This window comes from Scomber scombrus, chromosome 22, assembly GCF_963691925.1.
Source record: "Scomber scombrus chromosome 22, fScoSco1.1, whole genome shotgun sequence".
NCBI lineage: Eukaryota > Metazoa > Chordata > Actinopteri > Scombriformes > Scombridae > Scomber > Scomber scombrus.
This window is the reverse complement of record NC_084991.1, coordinates 20,823,778-20,842,020: the sequence shown is the minus strand read 5'-3', so window position 1 is coordinate 20,842,020 and position 18,243 is coordinate 20,823,778. Positions and strand designations below refer to the sequence as shown.

Sequence of the window (18,243 nt, the reverse complement as noted above, 5' to 3'; positions counted from 1 at the left end):
CATCACTCATAATACTGCAGTACTTTACTGTAATACTGCATACTACATCACTCATAATACTGCAGAAATTAGGACATTTTGTCATTTATAAGCTGTGACAAAATAGCACAGTTTATATTTTAAACAAAAAAAAGATCTCTTAGTTGCTACGGCGACCCATCCGAGGCAAATAACATGATTTTTTTTCAAATTGAATTTTGCAAAAGCTCGTTATCAGCAGATTCTCGTCCATGATTGGTTGAAATTCATAGACTTTGTGTTTCCATCCGGCAGCTGAATGAGACAGAACCCTTACTTTTTAAATTGTTAACCAGCCTCTTTCGTCTCCTTTAAAATGACTCATGCCACACACACACACACACGCACACACACACACACACACACACACACACACACACACACACACACACACACACACACACACACACACACACACACACACACACACACACACACACACACACACACACACACACACACACGCACTTAGACTACTAGACTAAATAACTGTCCTCTCGCCTGCACTTCCCTCATTTGCAGTCTAATGCAAAGTGACTCTCAGAGTACAAATTTTGTTCTCGCAGTTTCCAACAGGAAGTGAAAATGAGTTCTGGTCGTATGTTGAGGACTTTGTTTTCCATCATCCTCCACAGAGAACAAAATCACAACTCTGCTGTTTAATTGGTGCTTTTAATTAGATTTTAAAAGGAAAGATTTTGACAGACTAATCTAAACAAACCTTAAACTAACCAAAGTAGACCACACATTACATATTGCATTTAATCATGGATTCTGTTATTGTGCTTATGTATTAAAATGATCGTGGCATTAAATTATTTTTCTGTTTTTACTTGGGACCTCCCTAAAACCTCTAAAAGGCCTTCTGGGAGTCCCTGGACCCCACTTTGAGAACCACTGAGCAAGAGAAAGTTAACATGACTTTGGAGCTTTAAAACAAAGCAGATGCACAGCTCAGCAGCTTCATACCTGATTTTAAAAGACAGTTTGTTAAATTTCTATTTATTGTTTAATGCACTACACATATGTTGGTTTTATGTGTTTTGTGAAGCATTTTATTCATAAAGTTATTGTTTTTATTAAGTTATTATTAAATGTTTAGAGTTAATGTGTTGGTCAGGACACTGATACAACTTAAATTTCTTAAATGTCTTGGTTCATTTGCATGTTTCTTAATGCAGGTTTGTGGGTAATGTCAGTTTATCTTTAAACATTACTTATCTGTGTAGCTCCAAAAACAGGGAGGTGTTTTCATTTTGATGCAAAAAGCAAGATTTTTGTTATTTTTGGGATGAGTTTCGCCTCTTTTTAAAAGTATTTTGACACTTTTAAGACACAACAAAAGCCACTTTTACTTACATTTTCCACCCAAACAATCAAAGTTTCATAATATTTGAATCAAAAAAATTTAGGGGCTTTCTCCAGGAGTTTCACCTTTATACACACGGAGATGTCTCAATATTTAAACCTTAGTTTAAAATGTATAGGTGCTCAGTTTGTAAAATGAACGTTATTATAAAAGACGGAGGTAATGAATTTGAGACAAATGAAGAGAAAACAATACAGGATGTTGTGAGTTGTGGCTGTTTTAAAGCTGTAGTTACTCATTAACAGCACAAAGAGGCAGTGTTGTCATATATTTATCTCTACATGCTGCGTCATTAACTAGCTGAAAATATGTATGAGGGCAGAAATATCAGATTTAATGAGTATTCTAACAGTATAGTGTAAATGTACTGGAGTAAAAACAACTTAACCTTCCTGTTGTCCTCGAGTCAAGGAAGGAAGGGAGGAAGGAAGGGAGGAAGAAGGAAGGAAAGGGGGAGGAAGGAAGGGAGGAAAAGAAAGAAGGAAGGGAGGCAGGAAAGGAAGGAAGGATGGATGGAGGAAATAAGGAAGGAAGGAAGGTAGGAGGGAGGGAGGAAAGAAGGAAGGATGAAGGAAGGAAAGAAGGACAGAGGAAAGAAGGTAGGGGGGAGGAAAGAAAGGGAGAAGGAGGGAGGGAGGAAAGAAGGAAGGGAAGAAGGAAAGGAAAGAAGGAAGTAGGGAAGGAAAGAAGGAGGGAGGGAGGAAGGTAGGACAGAAGGAAGGAAGAAAGGGGGATGGAGGAAGGAAAGAAGGAAGGGAGGAAAGAGAGAGGAAGGAAAGAAAGAGAGAAGGAGGGAGGGTGGAAGGACAGACGGAAGGAAGGAAGGAAGGAAGGGAGGAAAGAGAGAGGAAGGAAAGAAAGAGAGAAGGAGGGAGGGAGGAAAGAAGGAAGGGAAAAGGAAAGGAAAGAAGGAAGTAGGGAAGGAAAGAAGGAGGGAGGGAGGAAGGTAGGACAGAAGGAAGGAAGAAAGGGGGATGGAGGAAGGAAAGAAGGAAGGGAGGAAAGAGAGAGGAAGGAAAGAAAGAGAGAAGGAGGGAGGGAGGAAAGAAGGAAGGGAGGAAGGAAAGGAAAGAAGGAAGTACGGAAGGAAAGAAGGAGGGAGGGAGGAAAGAAGGAAGGGAGGAAGGAAAGGAAAGAAGGAAGTAGGGAAGGAAAGAAGGAGGTAGGGAGGGAGGAAGGAAGGACAGAAGGAAGGAAGAAAGGGGGATGGAGGAAGGAAAGAAGGAAGGGAGGAAAGAGAGAGGAAGGAAAGAAAGAGAGAAGGAGGGAGGGAGGAAGGAAGGACAGATGGAAGGAAGGAAGGAAGGAAGGGAGGAAAGAGAGAGGAAGGAAAGAAAGAGAGAAGGAGAGAGGGAGGGAGGACAGACAGAAGGAAGGAAGGGAGGAAAGAGAGAGGAAGGAAAGAAAGAAAGAAGGAGGGAGGAGAAGGACAACAGAAAAAGAAGAAAGGAAGGGAGCAAGAGAGAGGAAGGAAAGAAAGAGAGAAGGAGGGAGGGAGGAAGGACAGATGGAAGGAAGGAAGGAAGGAAGGAAGGAAGGAAGGGAGGAAAGAGAGAGGAAGGAAAGAAAGAGAGAAGGAGGGAGGGAGGACAGACGGAAGGAAGGAAGGAAGGGAGGAAAGAAGGAACAGTCAAAACAGACGGGGTCAATTTGACCCGGGAGGACGACAGGAAGGTTAAATACACAGAAATTAATGTAAATACAAATTCTTACCAAAACTCTGCTGAAATATCTCCTCATGTTAATCAAGTCGAAGTCCTGCAAAGAAAAACTTAAAATCAGTGTTAGTAGGTGTTTTATTAATGTAAAAAAATCTGTTTAAAACACAGATTTATAAACACAAATAGTCGTTCAAAAGAAAACAAAACTTCATCAATAATATATTTTCCTTACAGAGCAACCAATTACCTTATGAATTTGAATTTGGTGTTTTTTGCCATAGCTTAATATCCTTTTTTGATACTAGTGAGCAGCTACCCTTGAATAATCAGTTTCTATGAATCATAAACAGCAGGCAGTAAAAGCTCGGAGGATGCTGCGTGTCCTTGCCTCGGGCTGCCTGAAGTGTATCAGTGTTTTTATCAGTTTAACACAGTTTTCTGCTGTGAAAAAACCCTCCTAAAAAAAAACAAAACAGACAGGACGTCGTTATAATACATGAATAAATGAGGTGATACATGAATACTCTAAAATATTGTTATTCCATTGAAGCTCTTTGTGTTCAGAAGTTCGAAATGTATTATAAAATTAGAGGTTTTAAAAGATTAACAGCATAAATAATATAGTTTTTGGAGGATAATTGTCTTGGTTAGTTGATGCATGATCAGATAAAATAGTCAGTAAATGTAGATTAAACATTAATACTGTTGTTTGTTGTCTTAAATGTTGCATTTCTTTTCTTTAACCACCTGAGACCCGAGCTTTTGTTTGGTATGCATTTTTAATTTCTTCTAGATATTTGGGTTTAGTCGGACCTGATAAATACAAAAAGTGTATAAAACAGTTTCTTTCCCTTTGCACAAACGATAATAACGTCCCGATGTCAATCGAGCTACAAATTTTATTAAGCATAAATAAACAAGTTTCAACAATAACATTTTGAGGTTTTGTAGCGGCTCCACTTTTGTCTGTAGATCGGCTGTTGATGGATTTTTACACTGTAATGTGCTTTTATTACCACTAGGTGGCACAAAATGTCGTGTACGAACCATAGACTGTATATAAGAAATGGACGTAACATCAGTGACGTCACCCATTGGTTTGTGGACTGCTGCTTGGAAGCCAATAGTATCCGATCTGGGCAGCACCATCTTGAACATTTCAGGTGCATGCCGGGTATAAAAAAAACACAGATTCTACTTATATGGGCATCAGGAGGAGCATGAGGTGCCCTCCTGAACCTGTGAACCAATCAACCTGTCAATCACGACGTAGCCACGCCCTAATGCATACCCTGCTTTATCGTCACATATAAAATCAGGGAGGCCAAAATGTCCCAAATGAACATCATACTGCATTGAAGAAGGCTTTAAACTAGCGATTGAGACCATAAACACATTTTGAAAACGTTTACTGAGGTTATAAATCAAGTGAGAAGTTGGTGAATTCTCCATTGACTTGTATAGAGACGGAAGTCCTTTTGACACCAAAACGGTCGCCCCCTGGTGGCCTTTTGATAGAATGCAGTTTTAAGTAACTTCCGCGTTGGCATCATTTCAGAGGACCGGAACTCCCCGCCTGGTTTTAAAGGGATTTTCTGTGCTGTTAAATATCATTATAAATTATTATTATTTCAGTGATTTTTGTTAAGAGATTGAGAACTTGTGACACACTGAAAATTAGGAAAAAACACAACAAACACACAAATAAATGAATGAAAATACCCTTTTTTGTTCATATAAACATCTTTTTATTGGATATTTGGAATTCCTGGATCTGGGTTTTTCTGCCCACTTCTCCACTTCCTCAGAAGAGTCACCGATTTGGGCTTTTTAGTCCAGTCCAAAAAACCAGTGAAGACCAGTCGATTCCTGGTTACTGGTGAGTCTGTCCATTTTCAAAGTCTACACTTGGTCCAGTCCATCCAAACCGTTTTTGTTTCCGACAATGATGTTACAAGAATAAACAATGGGGGAAAGTTGTATTTGATGTACAAACTGTTATACAATGATATTTCCATTTAATAACCCTTTGTGATGTTGGTACAAACATCAGTACCGGAAAGGGCGTTTCTCTGTGTAACATTCAAAAAAACCTCTCAAAACTGTAGTTTCCTTGTGCTGTAATAAAACAATATTTCAAATAATGCTTCAGTTTTACACCATGAAAAACACACAGATCCTCAATAAGCGGACAAATAAATCTACTTACAGTGAAGGCTCAGTTCCCTGTACTGGTCCTTCATCCAGTCATGAACACATTAATGATATTTTTTTTACTCTCCTGTATCCCTGGAAACGACTCAACAGATGATCATACAAAGCAGTCAGAAAGATTTAGCATGATGGCCACATTTAACACATTCACTTACAGTAGCTGTTCTGGAGCGTGTGGGGATATATATGATGTTGGGGGAGGAAACATTTGAACATTTGACTGATAAATCAACATCTTCACACAAGTTTTGCACCAAACAAATTTCCCGAGGATTGACAATATTGACGAAACCAGCGGTGGAAGAAGTACTCTGATCTTTTACACAAGTTTTACCACAATGTGCAATTACTCCATTACAAGTAAGATTACTCCACATATGCTAAAAAACCAAAAAAGGACATAAGTATCATAAACTGAATTTATTTAACCGTCCTGTTGTCCTCGAGTCAAGGAAGGGAGGGAGGATGGAAGGGAGGGAGGATGGAAGGGAGGAAGAAGGAAGGGAGGAAGGTAAGAGGGAGGGAGGAAAGAAGGAAGGAGGGAGGGAGAAAGGGAGAAAGGAGGGAAGGAAAGAAGGACAGAGGAAAGAAGGAACGGAGGAAGGTAGGGAGGAGGAAAGAAAGAGAGAAGGAGGGAGGGAGGGAGGAACGAAGGAAGGGAGGAAGGAAGGAAGGGGGATGGAGGAAGGAAAGAAGGAAAGGAGGAAAGAGAGAGGAAGGAAAGAAAGAGAGAAGGAGGGAGGGAGGAAGGACATACGGAAGGAAGGAAGGGAGGAAAAAAGGAACAGTCAAAACAGACGGGAGGACGACACGAAGGTTAAAGTATTAAAAGTAAAAGCACTCATCTTGCAGGATATTAGACCTTGCGACTGCGACTGATATCAGCCACGTATCAGAAAGAAGAACAACAAAGTAATGCCACGTACAGTCTGATTGATTTTTTGCGAAATATCGGAAAGTTTTACCTCTCTAGGCGTCAAACAAGTAAGATGACGAGCAGCCACAACTATACCCGAGTTATAAGCCAGACAGTTTGGGAACTACTGGTTTAATCTCTAACAAGGTTTTGTATGTTTTATAAGATTATTAATCTGAAAGGTAACTACAGCTCTCAAATGAATGTAGTGGAGTAGAAAGAACAATATTTCCTCTCTGAAGTACAAAGTAGCATAAAATTTAAAGATACCCCGATACGAGTACCTGAATATTGTGCCTAACTTGCCGACTTTCCACCACCGGACAATACTGACACAATCCTCGGTGAAATCTCTCCTCCAAAGATAAGTAGTTTGGAGAGTCTTTTTTTCTTTAGGTTATTGTAAGAGAACACTAACAGCATTTGTTGGCGTGAAATGTTGAAGCGCACAAGCAACATGAATTTTAGTCACAAACACAACTGTGCAGAGCAATTGAGGCAGAAGTTATCGGCCGTCTTGGATGTTACATTCACTGTCCTTCGCTAGGCTTTGTTCAACTAGCATCTGCAGCTCAGTGGGTTTCCATTTTGGCTCCTGGAGTTTGTCTGTTATTACGCAACGCTTAGCTAATGCTACGTTCGCAATTATACGGGAAGGATGATGTTTACAACTTGCTAGCATTCAAGATGTTCTACATTTTTTGGGAGACTTATTTGCTTTCTTGCTGAAATGTACACGATTGATACGCCAAAACATCTGTGTGCAAGTAGTAGATTAAGCATGCTAGGCTACCAATTAGAAAGTGATTTTTTTGGTATGCATACTTTTGAACTTTTGACAGAGCTAATGCTTCCAGTCTTCTTCGTTAAACTATTGCTAATCGTCTTGTAACCCTAGGCAAGAAGGTGAATAAGCAAAACTTTCCCAAAATATCAAAGTATTCTTTAAACTTTGACTTTACATACCTTGAACATTTGAATTAAATTTTTTTAGGCACTTTTGTTGGCATCGTTTAGCGCTAATTAGTATTATTACTTCAGAATAATCAGTTATCTGTAGTAAATACAACTGGGAGGTTGACTTGAATGATATTCGTAAGTTGGAAAGTAGAAGTTGCACCAATGCCAACATGATACAAATGGGAATATGATCCTGTGAAAGTGATATTGGTGGTTAAAATGGCAACGTTATTATCCAAAACCATCTTTCAGCTTTGGAGAAAGACAGATAAAACAAACCCACAGAGTTACAGAAGCTAGTGTCAAAGAGGTCAGCTTAGAGACGAGACACCTGCCATTATTTCCAGTAATTATGATTATTATTGGCTGCAAGACCTATATTCATGCCTGCACTTCTTTATCTTTGTAAATGGTTTTTTGAGCTTTGCAGTTAAGTATCATCAACATTTAACCTGTTGTATGAGTGACATATTGTGTGATGGACTAATTTTCTTTTTGTATATAATCTATCAAAACTTCTCACAACTTCACTCTCTCTAAAACACCTTTCCAACAGCACCTGTTTTCCCTTATTTCGATCTTCCAGTTAAGAGCTTCTAATGTAAAAACTCCCACAATAAAACATGCAGTAAATCAGCCATAAACCTGTATTTTTTAATTTTTTTATTTTGGATTCTTTTCCTTCCGATTCTACTTTCTACTTTTCCTCTTTAAGGCACTCGCTGGTGGCAAAAAGAAGGCAGAAAGAAGCTAGTCTGGAGGAGAAATAGAGATAGAGATGTATTTTTAAGGGATAAATTGAGTGAGTTTACATGAATCTGATGTCTCATATTGGTAGTATGATTTATAGATTGAGCTTTTATGTAAGCTACACAATCTGAAATGGAATAAACACCTAAAAAAAAGAAAAGCTGGTGAAATATTGTATTTTGTAAAAAGCCTTCTGACATCTTAATATTGGTACCAGCGCTTAAAACCTCCAAAAAAGTTTCACATTTCAATTTTTTTAATTTTTTTTTTTATAAAAGTACCACCAGATTATTAAATACATGATTATTTGTTCCCCTTATTTCTGTCTACACTCAAAAACACAATTTAAATGCTAGTCCACACCTGGGAAATAACACACACACACACACACACAGACACACAGACACACAGACACACACACACACTGAACTGATTCTTGAAGTCATTTGGCACCAAAGTTGCTTTCGTAAATACATTTCTAAGAGAGAAATGCTCAGGAGAAAGCATGTAAGGAGTTCAAAAGAAACCCAAAAAAACCCAAACAAACAAATAAAACAAAAATAAAATGCTAAGATTGCAGGATTCAGTCTTTGTCAATTGTACCTGGAGGCTTTGTGGTGCCAAATTCTGATCAAAACCTTGCAGAGTTTCCATCCACAGTTTTTAAGGAATTCGAGACATGAGTACAAAGATTCAGCACCAGCCTAAAGGACGTATTGCTTCAGAAGTTAAAGATGCAGTTTGTAAGATTTTAAAAACCTTTAGAGGAATCAATAACTTCAGTGAAAAAATAAACAAAACAAAATCTTTCTTTCCCAGCAGGCGAGCAACTCCTCATCCAACATACAAACTGCATATTTAATCTTTGATATTAACTCAAGTCCTACATAAAGCACGTCGTCTGGGCTCAGAAGGCAAAGCATGATGCACATATATTTATATATATACACACACAATGGTGACAATGATTAATACGTAGCACAAGCGAAGATAAATGAGTACATTTATACTTCAGTGGAATAACAGCACTTAACAAATCCCAAAGACGGCTGCAGATCTTCTCGTAACTTGGTCCACAAATCACTTTCTTGAGCGGTTGATCGTATAATTAATCATGTTGTTTATGTAAAATGTCCTTTTTCATGCCAACATTTCTTTCCTCACTTCTTTTACTTTCTTTTTGATGCATTTAATATATATATGTTTTGCATCTTTCCTGCCAAGTCTCTGACGAAGTTTGGACTGAGTTTCAAAAACAAATTTAAACCAATGTATTTCTTATTAAACAAACCGTATTAACATTTACCATTAACTGGGGCAACTAAGGCAGAGAGGATTGGTAACAATAATCTGCACAAAAATATAAAAAACTGGAGATAATTTAAGGTAAAAACATGTAGAATTACAAAATTTGGAACAAGGTTTAATGAGATAATGAGCGATGTGTAGGTACCTTTTTTATATTTTTGTGCAAAATAAAGGAGGACACCGTAACAACTAACTGCTTCAGAAGATTCAGTTTGTATTGATACTGAGAAATAAAGTAAAATGTATGTTGTAAAGCTGATAAGATGAATATTGCACAGGGATAATAATAATAATGATGGAAGAGATAGACCTTTAAAAACGTTTGAACACCTTAATTTTAGATTTATTTTAAGCCTTTTTGAAGGATCCATTGTCTTCAGAAGACACTTGACTCATTTCCGCTATTGTGTGCAGTTAAACGGAGTAAGATAGAAACAAAAAAACAACAACAATGCTGCACTACATTGAAAGGAATATTGCAAAAAAAAAAAAAAAAAAAGTAAAATTACACAAATTATAAAAACAAATCACACTGTGAAATAAAAATAAAAAGTTTGGCTGTTTAGAGCACACGATTAGGCAAGATCATGATTTTTCCACAGGGTGTAAAAAAACAAGCTGGTCCAGACAGAGTGGTGTTTAAAACTGCAGGGCATGAACACACACACGCTCTCTCTCTCAAACACACGCACACACACACACACACAGGATATGACATCATGGATCCACCTCTAATTAACACTTTACAACAACAGAAAAAAACAAGTGTCACTAATCAGTCCATTAAAAAGATAAAAATCATGTTGTATATGTGAATGTAAAGATTATAATACTAGATTGAACCGCAGACTAAACAGAGTGAATGTATTGATTCGAGTAAACAGCACAATGTCATCGGCGTAGAAACACATATTTGCAGCGCTAATAAAACATTTCGGCCATGATACAAAGACAAAGTTCGTGTTGCTGTTTGATTTTTTTTTGGAGAGAAAACTCAAAACTTATCGTACCCTGAATTCACTCCCAATCGACCGAACCAAGACCCCTTGATTGGCCAGTGGTGTGTACCATAGTGGGCTTTCATTGGTTGATTAAATGTAAGCTCACTTACTTAATTACTTACTTAAAAAAAGACCAAAAAAAAGTAAAAGTTCTACCAAGCAGCTTTACGAATGAACCTGTTCTCTGTTGCTGACTTGAGATCAGATTTCCTGCATGAAAACAGAAAAAAACTGACCTCAGATCAGCAAAAAAAAAAAAAAAGAGCCAAATTCACCTCACAGTTAATAGACTTTGCTGTAATACGAGAAAAAAGAAAAAAGTGGTCACGAAGCGTCCCGAAGCTGCTGTTCTTCCTATCCAAGTGGCAAAATTAAAAAGGAAGGACGATATTTGGTAATGGTAAGGTCTTACTACTTCAATTATCCAAAAAAAAAAACTCCATTCCTTGCGTGGTACTTCCTTCCTTCAGTTCTTACATGATTAAAATTAAACTTTGTGGTGAAGCGGAGGCCAAACACAGATAAACATTGTCCAGCTTTAGGTCCGAGTACACAAACTGAACAGCCACTGAAAAAGAAAACAAAAACATAAACCCTTTGATTTTACAGAGTGATATCTCCCATTGTTACGCACCATTTTGCATCCCCCTCCCCTTGGTGTTTTCTTTGGGATGCCAAGTGGAAGTATGCCTTTCCATAAACGAGCGCTTCAGTTTCCACCACTCTTACTTTCAACACTTCAATTGTCCCAAAAAAAAATCTCCACTCGTCAACACCTTTTCTTTGGAGTCCCATAACTCCTCCCTCCTTTCTTTCTTTCTTTTCAGTCCTTATATGGTCAACAGCTTCCTGTGTCTCCACTTAAGCCTCCTCCTCCCGCTTCAGTCCGTACACGGTCAAAACATTTCGGAAAAAGTCTTGTAAAGCTCGTCCTCCTTTTTTTTTTTTTAAAAGTCCTTTTAAAATGGGAAAACGTCATCGTGTGTTTTAGTAGCTCCATTAGCTCCTACCATTGACCCCCCTCCGTGAGGTTAAAGGTCAGAGGTCGGTGACTTTGTTCTCCAGGGCGGCGGCGATCTGTTGGAGGCGGAGGGTGAGCTGTTTATTCTGGGCTGCTGGATCCTCGTCCAGTGACTGGATGATCTGAAATAATAACAAAAAATAACAATACAAATTTAAATTGTTTACCTGATTTTTGCTCAAATTTAAACAAACAACTTTTTTATTTAGCTTTCAGCAGACAGAACAGTTCAATTCAACTAATAAAAAATATAAAGAGCCCCATTTTTCATTGTTTTGTCATCACTTTAATAATTGTAGAGGAAAATAAAAATAAAGAAACTGTCTCGCCCAAAAATAGCGAAATTCACCACAACGCCCCGGCCAGCAGGTTTAACATAGTTGAAAGATTTTGATAATGTTTCATCTACAATGTCTTAAGATTGTAATGCCTGAATTTGAAGTCAGTCGGATTAAATCTGTACGATGAGTTCGTAAACGTAAGATGCATGGAAAATCACGGAAATGGCGCCAAAATCGCAAATTTGATTCAAAAATGGCCGACTTCCTGTTCGAGTTAAGGTATAGGTCCAATAGACTTTTTTGTGCGTCTTGTTATGATACATATGTGTACCGAATTTCATTTGTCTATGTCAATCTGGGACGAGGGGCTCAATTTTTTTCATGTGCATAGGGGGCGCTGTTGAGCCATTTTATGAGGCCCATTACCGCAAACAATAAAAAATCTAATTCTTTCGCCGGGTCTGGCATGTGTGCAAATTTTGTTTTTGAGTTTTTGAACACAATGAAGTTAAGGAGAAACTTTTCATACAGTATAAACAATCTCCCACATTCATTTATCAGTGAAGATTTACTGACTTTAACCACATTAAATGTTCTCATCTGTGCCGATTTTGGCTCTATTTTAAGCATTAAATCTGTTGTTTTCAGCACATCTGAAGCAAGTATTTAGTTTAATCTTGTTTAATAATCAATTTATTTAACGTTAGGAAGTGGAAAGGCATATCTCACCACGTCGTAGTACTTGCTGGCGTACTGGTAGAGCTGATGTAAGGCCACCTGGGTGTTCAGTTTGTCTGTGTGTTGCTGCAGGAGGAGAAACAAAAACACACAATTACAAATCCTCTCAGACAGAAAATCATCCAAATTTAAAAAGGTTTTCACAACAACAGGCTAAAAGGCTAAAATGTATGATTAGTGGTTTTATTTCTATTACAAGGTGGAAAAACAGCAAATTTTTCTTCACATTGACGAGAAATTCAACTGCACACACAATTAAATACTTCAGTCATTTAAAGATAAAATGAAATTAATTATTCTTTTTATGGTTAATTCTGTGTTTAGCTCACCAGCTCTTTACAGGTTGATTTTGGACATTGCTGATTACATTTCATTATAGTATAGAGCTAAACTTTAAAGGGTAGGTTTCTTAAAACAACAGTCAGATGCCCAAATTAAAATTGAAAGAAGTTTTCTTCACTGTAATCATTACTTCCTGTGGTGGAAGTAATAGAAAGAGGGACTTCGGCACTAAAAACACTGTAACATTGAAACATAGAACACTTGATTTGACTCATTTTGGACAAAGCTGAAGCTTCATATTAGCTTCAGATCAACTTTTAAATACATCACTGTGGATTTAGTCCTCCATCACTTCCATTGTAAACATTATGAAGGGATCTTCTAATGGTCAGTATGAACAGGAGGAATGATTACAGCAAGATAAACAGCTTTAATGTTCATTTAGGCTCCTGACTGTTGGTCCTTTAAACTGGATTACAGCTTAACTTTATCAACAATCCATAGTTTCATCCTTTAGAGTCCATTAAAGCCTGACTGTGGCATAGTTACACAATCACATTTACACACATTTAACACACCTACACACACACACACCTACACCTACACACACCTACACACACCTACACACACCTACACACACACACACACACACACACACACACACACACACACACACACACACACACACACACACACACTGTGGTTCATACCCTGGAAACCTCAGCGAGGTGTGTGTTCATGTCCTGGTCACTGACTGGAACCATCTGTCTGATGCCTTTGTAATAACTGAAGAGAATAAAAACAAAGTTTACAAACAGTAAAAAATGTAAAACATCTTCAAATGATTATTTAATTTATCTTACTGTCACAACATGCTCAGAACATTTCTCTTCATATGTACGACCAACTTTTTTAGATGTTGCAATAGACATATATCTAGAATAGATATGTTTTTAAACTTTTCTTTAAAGCAAACTTATTAAATATGTTTATTTATTGCTGTTAACAACTCATAACAGAAGAAACATTTTCAACTAATTTATCATTATAGACATGAGTAGACTTATTAAAGACTGATAAAATTAGTCATATTATAAACTTATAAATAATACTTATAGACTTATTATAGACTTATAAATTTACAATTTAGACTTTTTGCTGTAAAATGTAAAAAATCTCTAACTGATGGATCTCCTGAAACAATCCTAAATGCAATCATACACACATTTGTTCATTTTTAGTGTGTATAATGTAACAAACTCACTCGTCCACCATCTTCTTGTACGTTGAAATCTCTTTAGCATAGAGCAGCTTGTTGCTAGGAGACTCCTGCAGCGACACACAAAAAAAAAATCCAGATTACATATATTTTTTTAAATATTTAATTCTCTTCAATGTCAACTCAGGATGTTTTCCAGAGAGAGGAATCCTCTCTTGGATCCTCTGCTCTGTTAATTATGATCAGTGTGTGATGTTTAAACAGTCCAGGGGTTTATTTGGTGATTAACAGCTGTAATTAACTCCTGAGCTGCAGACGCTCTCCATCAGCCGGACTCCTCGTCTGCTGCTCTCGTGTCCCAGAAACACTTTTTTAGACAACAGCCAGTGAAGTAGTAAGGAACTTTTTTCTTACTTAACCCTCCTGTTGTCCTCGAGTCAAGAAAGGAAGGAAGGGAGGGAGGAAGGAAAGATGGAAGAAAGGAAGAAGGAAGGAAAAGAGGGAGGAAGGAAAGGAGGGAGGAAGGAAGGAAGGGAGGAAGAAGGAAGGAAAAGAGGGAGGAAGGAAGGAAGGAAGGAAGGAAGAAAGGGAGGAAGAAGGAAGGAAAAGAGGGAGGAAGGAAAGAAGGAAGGAAGAAGGAAGGAAAGGAGGGAGGGAGGAAGGAAGGAAAGGAGGGAGGAAAGAAAGAGAGAAGGAGGGAGGGAGGGAGAAAGGAAAAGAGGAAGGGAGGAAGGAAGGAAGCTAGGGGGAGGAAAGAAAGAGAGAAGCAGGGAGGGAGGAAAGAAGGAAGAGAGGAAGGAAGGAAAGAAGGAAAGAAGGAGGAAGGAACGAAAGAAGGAAGGGAGGAAAGAGAGAGGAAGGAAAGAAAGAGAGAAGGAGGGAGAGAAGGAGGGAGGGAAGAAGGACAGATGGAAGGAAGGAAGGGAGTCAAACAGTCAAAAGAGACAGGGTCAATTTGACCCGGGAGGACGACACGGAGGTTTAACATACACTCTCAACTTTCACATGTTAATGATGTTTTTGGCTTTATTGAAACACAAAAACAGTAAACAGTGATCATGAGAGTAGGAGGAAAACCACTGCTTTTTACCATAGTTGAGCAAAAAGAGGAGAAACAACAATTTTCTTGATTAACTTTTGTAACTTTTCTGAAATATGAGTCGATATTTACACAGATGTATCCATTACAGTGTAGATGTGGTTTACAGGTGAGTGTTTGTCTGGTTATTATAAACAAGGATTATTCCCTCAACTTCACCCTTTGCATATTTTTGGAGCTTTTTTCTCTGTTTTGATCATTTCTATCAGAGCCCAACCGATTTTATTGGCCTTTTACAGATATATAGTATAGTTACATGGCAGCATTTTATGTATATATGATCCTTTTCCTTAATTCAAGTTAATATACATGTAAATATTTTTTGTTCCTTTCTTTCTTTTTTTTTTTTTTTTTTAATTTTTAGTTATTTATAATTATTAAATTCCCTCCATTACATCTCTTTATCACAAGTGTTTATGAAAAAAATGTGTATATATATAATCTGAGTTCCTTTAGCAACCAGGAATATTTATAAGAGGTATTTTATCCTGAGTGCAATCATATTTTAAACACTTCCAAATGATCAATACGCACAAATGAACTGTTATGCACTTGTATTACTACATATTTATTGTGTGTTTTTATTTACTTATACAGACTTTAATGTGTCTACTAACTCTACTAAGTTTCATGTTATTGTGTGTAGTTATGTTTACTGTATGAACCAATGGAGACACTTAATTTCATTGTGCATTGTGTAATAACAATAAAGGATTCAGTCAAGGCATTTAATTGATCCAATTGCCCAAAAACATACTTTTGAAGGCCCATTGGACTGTAACCTGCTGTCACTGTGGCTGTTAAACTGTGTATAAATAGTTTTGAGCGTCACACAACCATCAGAATTTGATCTGATAACATTTGGAAAGTATAAAAAAGTTGCACCATTAACCAGCCGAACATGAGATCTCTTTATAAAGTGAAATACAGAGAGCTTCATCTGGCTGCTGAAAGGAGTTAAACAACATTATGTGCACCTGTTTCTCAAGTGCTTTAATGCACCAGAAGTCCTGCACTGTAGGTTTAAATATGTAAATGTTTATCTCATGTATAAAATTACACATAAGCTCGACTTCTCCTCTGCTCAGACAAGTTTATCAACTGTTATAAACATCTGCATGTTGGTGCAGCAGGAGGGAGAGTGTGTTATCCTCCGCTCTTCTTTCAGTCAGTGTGCAGTCTCTGTTAAAGCTGCAGCTATTAACAAAACTGGACACATGCAGTTAATTTGAGGCTCATTTAAAGACACGGTTAATTACTACTCAGCTTTGTCAGCACTAAAACTCAATTGCACCTGACTGCCCTCTGTCTTAACTGAGGATTTGTCTTTATATGTGTCAGACTGATTTATGTGTTTTATGTGCTGTGCATGCTCCCAAATATTTGCTTAACAGCTTTCAATGGAAACATGCATTAAAATGTTTTTTCTTATGCAGGTTTTCTAGTATTAAGGTTATAATTTGTGCTAAATTTCGACTTGTATTAACTTAGATATCATTGTTTTTGTTATCGAACCTGCAATGCTAACTTTTCAACATCCTAAATGTAATATACTGAGAAGATAAATATGAGTTTTGCATGTTTATTTTTTTTGCTTTTCTGCAAACTGACCCTGCTGAGTTTGTGCTCCGTCTTGGTGCAGGCGTCCATGAAAGTCTGAGAGATGACGTGCAGCGACGCGTCCACCACCTCCGTCACGTGGACGTCGAAGATGAAGTGGGGGTTCCTCAGGATGTTCACCCAGTACCGCAGAGGCAGACTGCAGAAGATAGGAAGAAAGAGAGAGAGAGACAGAGACAGAGAGAGAGAGAGAAAGTTAGAGAGAGAGAGAGAAAGAGAGAGAGCATAGAGGTCAGGACATCTGCAGCCAAAAAAACGGACCAAGACTCGTGAAACTGAATTTAACATCAATTAATAAAACATTTAAAACACTTCTTCGAGGCTTTCTGACTAAATCTTAAACTTCTCCTCACTTTTTAAAAAGACCTGCTGACACTCTTGTTTCCTCTTCACTCTCCCCTCCCTCCTCCATCTCCATCCTTTCATCTCCTCCCTCCGTCTCTTCCCCCCCACAGACCATAACCCTCGTCAATAATTCACTACGACTGATGAATATTTCATTGTCCAGCTTGTTTGTGTGTGTGTGTGTGTGTGTGTGTGTGTGTGTGTGTGTGTGTGTGTGTGTGTGTGTGTGTGTGTGTGATTGACAGTCCGAGCTCAAGGCCAGTTTGATAAAAAGTTAGAGGGGTGGAAGAGGAAGAAGAAGAAGAAGTGTGTGTCTCTCCCATCTGTCTCCATTTTTTCTTCTTCTTCTTGTTTTTCTGCTCTGTCATCATTTACCCGTTGCCGATAACAACCTGCCAATTAAATCAGTGCTTTCATGTGGCCGACTTCTTTAGCTGTGAGGAGGACATATCACACCGGTTGATGAGGTGTAATGTGCACACGCAGCTTGAGAAGCAAGCTTAATGATTTCTCTTAGCAGGGCTTTTTCTTTTTTTTGCACGTTGTGTCTCCAGCTGAGATTCAGAACAAGCTTTGAAGAGACGCTGGAAAGACACTGAATCAGTTAAAAAGAATCACATATCAACCAGTCAGAGTCGTTTACTGACAGGATGGATCAGTGTGTGAAGTCTGTGGAGAGTTAAAGCCTCATATTTTTTAACATCTGGTGCTAAAACAACAAGATTTTTATGTTTTTCCACATATTTCACACCTTGTTTTGTCTTGAGAGATGACATATTTAGTTGGTTACTCACTTAGCACTCCGCTAAATGGTAGAAAAAACAATAAAAATGTTGGTGATCGAGTCATTTTTTAGTCATTTATCAAGTAAAAACCTAATAATCTAATTCTATCTTTTAAATGTGAGGATTTGCTGCTTTTCAATGTTAATATCATTTTAAATTGGATATCTTGGGTATTTTTTCCACTGTTAGACAAACAAACCGAGCAATTTTAAAGATGTATGTGAAGGGAATTTTATGATCTTCTTACCAAACCATAATCGGTAATGAAAACACTTACAGTTTTTTATTGGGTTTATTTATTGGGATTTTTTTGTTTGGGGTCTGTTTCCAGCTTCATAAATATGAGGATTAGATTTTTTTATTTCGAATGTTTAAAAGAAGAAAAAACAAAACATTATCATATCATTTTAAATTGGATATCTTTTGGTTTTTAATTGCTGGTCGGACAAAACGAGGAATTTTAAATCACCTTAATCTCTAGAAACGTAGATACGTAAACTCAAAAAAACTGAACTAATTATGTGAATATTCTGACATTACACAGACTACACAATTCAAGAATTTGCTCTTTATGTACTTTTATCTATTACCCAAATTATGTTTCTTTATTTCTGTTGTTACACATTATTTTTGGTCATGTATGGCTGATGATGCTT

General features: G+C 37.6%; 1 protein-coding gene across 1 annotated transcript in view; it reads right to left on the bottom strand.

Moving 5' to 3' along the window:
• Positions 1-8,808: 8,808 nt before the first annotated feature.
• The window catches only part of LOC134004755 (plexin-B2-like), a 183,645-nt gene continuing 174,210 nt past the window's right edge, over positions 8,809-18,243 (bottom strand). Inside the window, 5 exon segments of the mRNA XM_062444134.1 lie at positions 8,809-11,340; positions 12,229-12,303; positions 13,230-13,305; positions 13,784-13,848; positions 16,449-16,596. Coding sequence (XP_062300118.1) covers positions 11,236-11,340; positions 12,229-12,303; positions 13,230-13,305; positions 13,784-13,848; positions 16,449-16,596 — 469 coding nt within the window. The 3' untranslated portion in view covers positions 8,809-11,235.